Here is an 11602-nt window from a genome sequence, read left to right as displayed (position 1 = left end):
ATCACAGACCTGTACCTCTGAAACAAATAATACATTATATGTTAAAAAAAAAAAAAAAGAAGAAGAAGAAAAAGATAGCAGGAGGAAAAGAATGAAGGGGGGGAAATCGGAGGGGGGAGATGAACCATGAGAGACTATGGACTCTGAGAAACAAACTGAGAGTTCTAGAGGGGAAGAGTGTGGGGGGATGGGTTAGCCTGGTGATGGGTATTAAAGAGGGCACGTTCTGCATGGAGCACTGGGTGTTATATGCAAACAATGAATCATGGAACACTACATCAAAACTAATGATGTAATGTATGGCGATTAACATAACATAAAAAAAAAGAACAGATTTTTGCATAATTCTTAAGGGCCCTAGGATGTTCAGAATGGCTAATGAACACTGACTTCAACATAAAGTCACCAGCTGCATTAGCCCCTAACAAGAGAGTCAGCCTATCCTTTGAAGCTTTGAAGCTTTGAAGCCTTGAAACCAAGCACTGATTTTAACCTCCTAGCTATAAAAGTCCTACCTGGCATCTCTCAATAGAAGGCTATTCCATCTATATTGAAAATCTATTGTTTAGTGTAGCTACCTTCTTGCATTATCTTAGGTAGATCTTCTGGATAACTTACTGCAGCTTCTACAACAGCACTTACTGCTTCACCTTGCATTTTGATGTTATAGAGATGGTTTCTTTCCTTTAACCTCATGAACCAATCTCTGCTAGCTTAAACTTTTCTCCTACAGCTTCCTCACCTCTCTCAGCCTTCACTGAATTGGAGAGAATTGGGGCCTTGTTCTGGATTAGGCTTTGTTTTAAGGAAATGTTGTGGCTGGTTTGATCTTCTATCCAGACCATCAGTTCTGGCTCTCTCCCTTCCCAAATCTGTGCCTTGGAAAATCCATAAGATTCAGCTTCCTAAGGGAGGGAAACCTGAATGGGAAGAAATCAGAGAGGGAGACAAACCATGAGAGACTCGTGACTCCAGGAAACAAACTGAGGGTTGTGGAAAGGGAGGTGGATGGGGGAATGGGGTGACTGGGTGATGGGCATTAAGGAGGGCACGTGGTGTTATAGGCAATGAATGAATCATTGATGACTACATCATAAACGAATGATGTACTATATGTTGGCTAATTGAATTTAAATTTTAAAAAAAGATTCAGCTTCCTAAAAATCAGGAAATTAGGGTAGAGATTAATATGCAGGAAGTTTATTAAGGAGTTCTCTTAGAAACAACCACCTGTGGGCAAAGGGAGCACCAGTGTAATTCCATGAGTTCTCAGCCAACTGATGGGAACTCTGAAGCTGGGATAACCCTTCATAGTTATCCCAAGTTAGGTCAGGAGGAGGGAAAACTGGGCATTTATACCTTCATGCCACTGCCATTGGATATCAGATGCACTGATTTGGGTAAGCAGGCTGTCTTTACTCAAAGCAATTCTAAAAAGAGTTGACAGCCCAGAGCTGACAGCAGCACTTCAGCAGCTAGGGAAACAAGTCCTTTATCCTGGAAGGAGTATCTGGGTGGCACACCACAGTGTCCTATACACTAACCTCTCAAAGTACTTTTCTGCTCTGGCACTCTTGGAGTCTTAAAATGGTGGCATCATAAGGATTAGTCAGGAAACAATGCAAAGTGAAAAAATTAAAGTCTTCATCTCACTCACCTCCCACAAAAAAAATAGAAAATTAAAGAAGATACTGGGTGGGGGTACTTCTCATGGATGAAAAGGAGCCAGGTCTAGAAAAAGCAAGAGAAAAAAATGGTTCTGGCATAAGGCAAAGTTTGCACAAACATTTTGAGGCAGGGAAGAATGTGTGAGAACTGAAAGGCCAGTGTGGCTGATAATTTGTGAAAGAGATGGAGAGTGGTACAAGATAAGACTGTAGACATAAGAAGGGGTCAAATCACAAACATGAGCTTAGATTTCACTCTAACTATAGCTGGAGGCCACTGAAGGATTTTAAGCAAGGAAGAGTTTTGATCCAATTTGTACCTCCCCTTGGCAGCTGCAGATGACTGCCCCCTAACATCAGATCTCCAGTGGCCCTCCAGCCTCTTCCTGTTGATGTCAGCTGAGCCCCCCCAAGACAGTCCTCTTGGACAAGCTTCCTCTTAAGACACCTCAGGTCTGGCTACCTCCCTCAGGACCCACACACTGTTTACCTACTCCAGTGGCATTACAGCCCACTCCCTCCACAGCACTTTCTCCTTGCCCTGACACCACAAGCCACTCCAGCCAACTTTCTGCCTTTAGGTTTGTCAGCATAGAGACTAGAACCTGTGTGCTTCAAATGCCAGGGGATACATGTGAGCCTTTCAAAGTGGTTCTCTGCAGTTCCCCTCTCTGGCCTTGGGGAAAAAAAAGGGAGGTGGGGAACCACTGCAGACTTCCACATGTAGTCTCTAAAGAAACCCCCACTCTTGAAACTAACCCCTAGTGAATTTTTTTTAATAAAGACTAAAATTAAATGATCAACTAATGCTGATAAAATTGTAATAATGATCTAGCACCTCAGAATATTTGGTACTTTACAGTAATTTTTCTTATAGTGATGCCTCAGCCGAAATCCCAAGGCTAAGAAAGTATAATTATAACATCTTTCAAAAAGATTTCCCCCCAAAAGATACGATTATTAATAGCTGAACACCAGATATAATATTTTATTCATTTAGTCAAAAGTACTTTTAAGGATCTACTTACTATATGCAGGTACTATCCTAGATACCAAGGATAATAATGGACAAATCTCAAGTGAATAATCTAGTGAGGAGACAGATATGGACACAATTATTCTGTTACAGTATGTAAAATATATCATATACATATATATAAGAATATATATATTCTATATATAAAAGTTATGAGTTATACTTGTATGACATGAAAATCTATCCCAGAAATGTTTAGTAGAGAATAGCAGAGCATCAATGCAACCTTAAGTAATCATGCTGGAATACTGCCAATTAGGGAAACTTGCCCAAGCCTTGGTGTTCGGAATTTTTATTGGGGCTCCATTATGTAGGCATGATCAAATCATTACCCACGTGGTTGATCTCAGTATCCAGGTTGACTGATACTGCATGACCCAAAGGCCCACCCTAAATCGCACTGCTGGTATTTGGATGAGGCCAGGTCCACCCTAAACCATTCTGTCAGACTATCCAGTGTGACCCAAGGCCCCCAGGCAAAAAGACACTTTTATCACATAAAACATCCCAAAGATTATTTAGAGATCACCTCCCATAAGCCAAGGGCAAAGGTCAAATCCCCATCTGGACCAGGTTAAATTCTATATACCTGTCAAGGCCTTGTTATTTCAAAATTCAACTGGGGAAGAATCTACTTCCCAAACTCATTCACACTGGTTGTCAGGATTCAGCTCCTTGTGAACTGTTGAACTGAGGACCACAGTTCCTCAATGGCTGTTGGCCAGAGCCTGCCCTCAGTTTTTGCTACATGGTCCTCTCTAACATGACAGTTTACTTCATCAAAGTGAACAAGTTGAGAAGGCAAGACAGAGAAAGTGACATTGAGAGAGAGTGTGAGCAAGACGGAACTCACAGTCTTTTGTAAACTAATCGTAGAAGTGATATGCCGGCTTGTTTCATTTTTCCCCTCCCTTCCCCTATGACCAGAGAAGGAGACAAACCATAAGAGACTCTTAATCTCAGGAAACAAACTGAGGGTTGCTGGAGTGGAGGGGTTGGGAGGGATGGGGTGGCTAGGTGATGGACATTGGGGAGGGTATGTGCTATGGTGAGCGCTGTGAATTGTGTAAGACTGACAAATCACAGACCTGTACCCCTGAAACAAATAATACATTATATGTTAATTAAAAAAAAAAAACTGCAGAAGTTTAGATTATAAAAAAAAAATAAAAAGAAGAAGAAGAAGAAAGAAGAAGAAGTGATATGCCGGGATGTCTGGGTGGCTCAGTCGGTTAACAGTCTTTGGCTCAGGTCATGATCCCAGGGTCCTGGGATTGAGTCCTGCATCGGGCTCCTTGCTCAGCAGGGAGCCTGCTTCTCCCTCAGCCTGCCACTCCCCCTGCTTGTTTGCTCTCTCTCTGGCAAATAAATAAAAGAAGTGGGGCACCTGGGTGGCTCAGTTGGTTAAGCGACTGCCTTCGGCTCAGGTCATGATCCCAGGGTCCTGGGATCGAGTCCCGCATCGGGCTCCCTGCTCTGCGGGGAGCCTGCTTCTCCCTCTCCCACTCCCCCTGCTTGTGTTCCCTCTCTCGCTGTGTCTCTCTCTGTCAAATAAATAAATAAAAATCTTTTAAATAAATAAATAAATAAAAGAAGTGATAGGCCATCAATTTTTGCTTTATTTTATTCATTATTAGCAAGTCATTAGGTTTAGTCCACACTCAAAGCAGAAAAGATCACACAAAGGCATGAATACAAGGCAGCAGAGATTCTTGGGGGCCGTGTTAGAAACTGCCTACCTCAGTGGGCTTAGGGAAAAGGGTAAGGAAGAGGGAGAGATGGAAGGTAAAAAGAAGAGGGGTAATTGATGAATCAAGCTTCTGGAGGCAAAAGGAAATAAAATGAGAGCACATGCAGAAGATACTAAAACATACAGAAAAATGAATGAGGATCAATAATGAAATTTTCTTGGGTCCAGATGTTTAAAGTCCCTATATGGTATACCACATTGTTAATGACCCAATGTGCTGAACAGCTGCAGGAGAATTCCTTTTACTGTATAGAAAAGTTGCTCCTTCTCAACTAACTAAACCTCCCCATTGCTACTGAAGTAGTCATTTAAATCATGGTATCTAGGCAGGGAGTAGCACTTGGAACAGTTCATTATCGCTTGAACAAAATTAGTGTAATAAAATACTGGGAATTGACAGAAAGTCAACTGAAGGTGGTTTGTACACACACTGGCAATAGACAGCTCATAGAGAAAACCTAATATTTTCATAACTGAGTTAGCTATCTTAGTGTATCCTCAATGATGGCCAATTGTTCAGTAAGATCATTAAAGCTATGTTTAGTATTGGTCAGATTTTACCAAAATGCTAAATCCAATTCTAGGCTTATAAGCAGTAACTATAAAGGTAATGTGACCCTCTGTTTCATTTAAGGCATGAAGGAATGGTCTTAAACTTTAACTAAGATTTCAATTAAAATGGTGATAACACTTCTGAAATTGAGGGCTTTAACCTTTGGGATATATTAGATTCAGTTGAATTTATAAAGTTTCCCTACTAAAAACATGACATTCATATTAAGTTATTTGACTGAGTATGATGATAATAATCAAATAGTTTATAAATACATTTAAAAGGAAACAGTAAGTCAGAATGGGTTCACTAATATAACACTCAAATTCTATCATATGTCCTCCCCTTCTGAATGTTGTTGGAGAAAATCACAAAACTAAGCTAACAGAACTCTTAATTTTTCATCATAAATCTCAAATAGTCACTCAACACCCCCAGACATTCCTACTATAGTTCCCTAGTAAAAATACTTTTTTTACTCACTAATAGGATAAGGACACATCTCAAATCTCTAACAACCACTCTTTCCTCTCACTTCCAGGTGATATGTCACAAGGAAAATAGATGAAATAAAACAAAAACTACCTCAAATTCCAACCACCCAGTTCACCAACTTCAGCTATCTTTCTCTGCATACCTTTCATTTTTCCTATTAATGAAAAATTGTCCCTGATCCTATTAAAAGATATGTCATTTATGTAGTGAATACTGTTGTCTTCCCAATGTCTGCAGTTCCACAACCATTCCCCTTCTCTTCAACATCAACTTTTCCCTTTATACTTGGTAATTGCCATAGCCTCACAAACATGATATATTTCCTGTCTTCAAAACACCATCTCTTGATGCCCACATCTCCCTCCTGCCCTAATTTTGTTTTATTTTATTTAATTAATTTATTTATATATTTCTAAGATTTATTTGTTTTAGAGAGACAGAGAGTGTGTGTAAGAGCGCGCTCAAGTGCAAGAACAGGAGGAGGGGCAGAGGAAGAGGGAGGGAGAGAGAGAATCTCCAGCAGATTCCCTGCTGAGCACAGAGCCCCACACAGGGCTGGATCTATTGGGATGCTATTAAAATGGTATTGCTTTTTTTTTTTTAAAGATTTTATTTATTTATTTATTTGAGAGAGAGAGAGAGAGAGAAACAGCATGAGAGGGGAGAGGGTCAGAGGGAGAAGCAGGCTCCCCGCTGAGCCTGGAGCCTGATGTGGGACTCGATCCCAGGACTCCGGGACCATGACCTGAGCTGAAGGCAGTCGCTTAACCAACTGAGCCACCCAGGCGCCCAAAATGGTATTGCTTTTTAAATTATAGTTTCTAAGTGTTCATTGCTTGTCTAGAAAAACACAATTGTTTTCCTGAATGATAGCAGTTTTGCCTCCTCCTTTCCCAACTCTTTCATTCTCATACCTTATTGGATTGGTTAGTTACCTCCAGTACAATGCTGAATAGAAGTAGAGAAAGTAGACTTCATTGTCTTGTTCTCAGTCTTCTGGAGAAAGCATTCATTTTTATGATTTCAATAGTAGGTTTGTCATAGTTACCATTTATCAGGTCAAGGAAATTTTCTTTTATTCCTAGTTTGACAAGTTTTTATCATGAATGGATATTTAATTTTTCAAGTGATTTTTTTCTGCAGATTGAGGTGATGTGGTTTTCTTTTTACAATCTGTTGATATAATGAACTACTCCAATTATGTTTAGAAATTTGAACCAACCCTACATTCCTAAGATGAACCTGATTTTTTTAGTATATGTCATCCTTTTCATATATTGCTGGATTTTATTTGGTAAAATTTCTGTCTCCATGTGAATAATACTGGATTATAATTTTCTTTGTCAAGTTTTGATATCTGTGTAATGCTGGCCACATTATATGAGTTTTGAAGTATTTCATCCTCTTCTATTTTCTGGAAGAGTTGGTAGAGAATTGATATTATACCTTCCTTAAATTTTTGGGAGAATTCAACAGTACAGTCCTCTGGTCCTGGAATTTTCCTTGTAGGAATTATGTGTGTGTATGTGGTATGTGAGAAAGTGAGGGGTGGGGAGAGAAAGAGAGAGGGGAATTTTTTTAACTAAAGATTAAAATTACTATGATGGATATAGAGCCATTCAAGTTTTATCTTCTTTTGTGAGTTTTGGCAGTTGGTGTCTTTCAATGAATTTGTCTATTTCATCTGTTTCTTGGCATAAAAATGTTCTTAATATCTTTATAATGCCTGTAGAGTCTAGAGTGATAATATATTTTTAATTCCTAATACTGGTAATTTGTGTTTTCTTTTTTTTTTCTTTATCAGTCTGGCTAGAGTGTATCAATTATACTGATCTTTTCAAAGAACCAACATTTTTTTTTTTTTTTTTTAAGTAGGCTCCACATCCAGCATGGAGCCCAATGTTGGGCCTGAACTCATGACTCCAAGTTCATGACCTGAGCTGAGATCAAGAGTCGGACACCCAACCGACTGAGCCACCCAGGTGTGCCTCAATGAACCACTCTTTGATTGCATTTATTTCCTCTATTCTTCTGTTTCATTCCATTTATTTCTCCCCTTTATTATTTCCTTCATTTTTCTTGATTTTGTTTTATTTTGCTGGGTTTTTTTCTAGTTTCTTAAGAGAGAAATTTAAATCATTGAACTGAACTCTTTCTTCTTCTCTAAAGTAAGCAGTTAAAATTATAAATTTTAATGTGCTTTAACTTTCACTTAATTCAAAATATTTTCTCATTTTCCTAGTGATTTCTTCTTTGATCCATGGGTTAATTAGAAGTGCTACTTAATTTCCAAATATTTAGAGATTTCTTTCAGATATGTATTGGTTTCTAGTTTAATTCCATTGTGGTCAGACCATATACTCTGTATGATTTCAATCCTTTTAAAGTTGACGAAATTTGATTTCTGGCAAAGAATGTGGTCTACCTTAGTGTTCCATGTGTACTTGTAAAGAGTGTATTCTGCTATTGTCAGGTTGTGTCACCTATAAATATATCAATTAGATCAAGTTGGTTGATAGTGCTGTTCAAGTCTATACTAACTCTCTCCACCGGTTCCACCAATTACAGAGAGGTAAGTGCTGAAGTCTGTAACTAATTATTGATTTGAGTATTTCTCCTATAATTAATAAATTCATCCCTTTATATGTATATATAAAGTTCTGTTATACATTTAGTATTGTTATGTCTTCTTGATAAAATTTACCCCTTTCTGTCAGATTCACTCTCTACCCTTCTTCAGGCTGGACTCTATCCTAGGAGCCTGAACTTTATAAGGTTACATCCTTGCCCTCTATTTTTAGGTTGGTTTTAGCCAATGAAAACCACCAGTTGGACACTGCAGTATGGAGGGAAAGTGGTTTGCGTACTTAATCCTTCCAGCTCCTCCCTGTTGGGTGGCAGGTTGGCAGTCGCTATGTTCCTCTATGAAGGTACCATAGGTGGCTATTAGGTAGGTAGCTGCCTCCTACCTGAACAAGTCTCCTTGGGCTCTAGTAATCCCTCTTCCCCCAAATCTCTTAGGCCTAAGGGTGATAATGACTCTGATTAGTTCTGGATGCTTCATGATTACTTTTTGTTTTCCAGTAACCCTGTCCATACCTTTATAAATGTCCTTTCATTAAGTATCTTTAATTACCTCTCTTCAGTATGCTGCCTATTAACTTGCTGGGGATTCTTACTGAAATGCATTAGAGTACTAGCTTACCTTATTTACAGGTAACTTACTTGGTTCTTCGCATTCTACTTAACTGGTTCAACCAAGTTGATCACTCATCAGGCACTTGAAAAAGGAAAAAGGGGTCTATCCAAATGTTTTGATTAGAGGAAGAAATAATAATGACTGTCTATTGACCCAATTCTCCTAAATAGTGCCAGGGCCCAATATTCTCATATCTAGACACTGTTTCCTAGGGATTGTTATAGATGACAATGTGTCATGCTAGAACTCCACCTGGACCCTAAAAAGCTGCAGTGGTCGCCAAGAAGACATCTCAGGGCACATCGTGTGAACATAATGGACATAGGACCCATCACAGTAGCCCTAGGTTGCAGTCAGAATAGAGATCATATTGTGTTCCCCCCCACCCCCCCCACACACACCTCATCCCATTTCTTAGAACATGTGCAGTATTTGGTTTGAACAGAGGAGTTATGACAGGTTCTCTGTACAGGAATTAAACACAGGACAAACTATTCTGGAGGAATGGGCAATGGCGAATACTCAAAATTACAGGAGATCTGAAGGAGCAATTATCACGTTTTTCTTGAATCTTAAGCCAGTGATACGCTTAAATTTGTTATCTCTGATTTAGACTGGAAAGTCTTCTGAATAGATTTTAAAGAATACTTTTAAAAAGATAAAAATGCTGCACATGGGCTATACCTCACAAAAGCGACCAGGTTTAAGCGATTTAAACCTGTCCAGATGTGTTGCAAATAAGGGGAGCGACAGTTTTATGCCAAAAGCAAGGACCATCTGACTTATTCAGTGCTACTATACACTGGATTAGCCTCATTTTTGCACATGCCTTGTCCACAAACCACGAACAATAGGCATCCTCGATCTTAACAAAAGAGTTGCTGGTACTAGCGCGGTAACAGGAGGGGATGGCGCGGCTCTGGGTGTAAATGAGACACCCACTTCGGACTCACTTGAGCAAAACTCTTTTGCGTCCCGCGCGAAAACTACCCAGAGGTGCCTAGGCCTTGCTCACCTCAGCCTCCAGTTTTCTTTCCCCGTGAGGCCCCGCCTTCCAGCCGAATTCACCAATTAAAGCTACATGCACAGAGAAAAAAAAAAAAAGGAAGAAAGAAAAAGGGGCTCGCAGCACCGAGTCCTTGGGCGGCTGACTCTCGCGAGAATTCGCGGAGCGCCGGCGGTTCCTGCAGAGACCTAGAGAGCGGATCTCCGGGGGCGGGCTGCGCCGTGGCCCCGCCCTTCCTGAGCGCGGGCGCGCAGTGGCGGGAATTTCGCCTGTTTCTGATTTAGACCTCACCAACGCCGAGGTTGTAGACCGGGCAGCTGGGGGCGGATCTCGGGGACCGAAAGTGTGAGCAGGTATGCCGTGCCTCAAACGAGGGCCGCTCCGGTGCGCAGGCCACCGGCTTCCTTCGCCCTGTGCCCGGCCCGCGCTGGTCGCCGCCGAGTGGGGACCTGGCGGAACTTGCCTCCCGTCTGGGAGGACTAAAAAATTGGCGCCGGGCGGTCCCTGATCCCCACCCGGAGTGCGCAAGGGAGCTTTTCCAAGACACTGTTGGGAAACTAGCTCGGTACTTTTCGGTAACGTAGCGGGCGGTGCAGGTCGAGGCGGGGTTGGGAGCTGAAGCTGGATCTGTCCTGCAACCATTTCTTTCCTTTTCGCGCTGTCCGGCTGCAGAATCCGACCGAGATGGCAGATGTGAAATTCCTGCCACAGCCAGTCGGGGGTGCATTCTGTCTGACAGCCTTGATATTGGGGTGTCGGTGTGGGGAGAGTTGTTGAGGAATTGGCTTCTCGGGCTTTCTTCTTTGTGCTGGGGGAACGTTTTGAGAACTTTCTGAGATCACCGCCAGTCTCTTGGCCCGCTCACCTCCTGGAATCTAATCACAGTATCTTTGGAGTCTTGAATGATATGAGTACCAAACATTTCAGGACAGAAAGTAAATAATGGATAACTGTTGCACTGCGTCGATGTTCCTGACCGACAGCTTGGAACTGGAGCTGGGGACAGAATGGTGCAAACCCCCTTGCTTTTCTTGTGGTTTTGACAACAGAGGAGGAGGAAGTCATTTTTCTGGAGAGTCCTACCTTTCCAGCGGAGCCCTTAAGCGGTAGGTAAAAAATCGGGGACTGTGTTTTTCCCTTATCAAATTTTTCATCAGTTTGTTAGGAATGTTATTTAATTATGGTTTCAGCCAAGTTGAACTTCGATGCTCAAGCCATGTTTTTGCAAAACGGCTTAGTATATAACATGGGTGCAGGCTATCAGTTCTGTTGTCAGTTTCCTGGTTAAAGCATACCTAAAATTTTTGGATATTGAGAACTTCTTGCTACCGGATGTTTTCTTATCTTACAGCTACCTCAGTTTTGGGGTAGGAAGCTGGCCACTAATTTCCCTTTTACTTAAAGTGAAAGCTAGGTGGGCTTTTTGAATTGGAATATCCTTCTAAAACATGAAATAATAATCTGGAGCTTCTCAGTAATTCTTAAGTTAGGCGTAGACATTGTTTTGTTGCCCCAGTTCCTTCTAATTCTGTGTATCTATACACAGAAGTCATAGACTTATTTTTGTTTTAACTTTTGAATAAATTCACCAGATTGTGTAAGTTCACAAGAATGTTATTCTTTAGAGTTCTTGCCTTAGGCAGCTGTACACAAGTTGCTGTAAAACTGCAGTTGTTGAAATATTTTGGGAATACCTGCTGAGGCAATTTCAGAAAGGAAGCCATTTTTGTTGATTTTATAGTTGTACCTTGTTTGAGACCTTAAAAGAGATTATTCAGTTTGATTATGCTCCAGACATGGCCCAGAGTAACTTTTAGCTGTTTTAAACATTAAATGTCCCCTCAAAGGATGAAATTCTTCGACTGAAGACCATAGGCCAAAAAAGTATGTTCCCTA

General features: G+C 40.9%; 2 protein-coding genes across 6 annotated transcripts in view; one reads left to right on the top strand and one right to left on the bottom strand.

The window, feature by feature from the left end:
• The window catches only part of LOC145723062 (uncharacterized), a 374058-nt gene extending 364201 nt beyond the window's left edge, over positions 1-9857 (bottom strand). Inside the window, exon 1 of the mRNA XM_081828692.1 lies at positions 9716-9857. The gene's annotated coding sequence lies outside the window, so the exon portion shown is untranslated. The remainder of the gene's footprint in view (positions 1-9715) is intronic.
• A 78-nt stretch (positions 9858-9935) lies between these two features.
• Positions 9936-11602, top strand: part of MMS22L (MMS22 like, DNA repair protein) — a 103497-nt gene continuing 101830 nt past the window's right edge. Inside the window, exons 1-2 of one of the 5 annotated variants that reach the window (XM_081828690.1) lie at positions 9936-10059; positions 10634-10812. In XM_081828690.1, coding sequence (XP_081684816.1) covers positions 10649-10812 — 164 coding nt within the window. In that variant the 5' untranslated portion in view covers positions 9936-10059; positions 10634-10648. The other 4 variants (XM_081828689.1, XM_081828686.1, XM_081828687.1 and 1 more) reach the window with 4 other exon arrangements.

This window comes from Leptonychotes weddellii, chromosome 8, assembly GCF_054177405.1.
Source record: "Leptonychotes weddellii isolate Sample4059 chromosome 8, ASM5417740v2, whole genome shotgun sequence".
Classification (NCBI taxonomy): Eukaryota; Metazoa; Chordata; class Mammalia; order Carnivora; family Phocidae; genus Leptonychotes; species Leptonychotes weddellii.
Note: the sequence above shows the minus strand (reverse complement) of the source record. Positions and strands in the feature narration are given on the sequence as shown.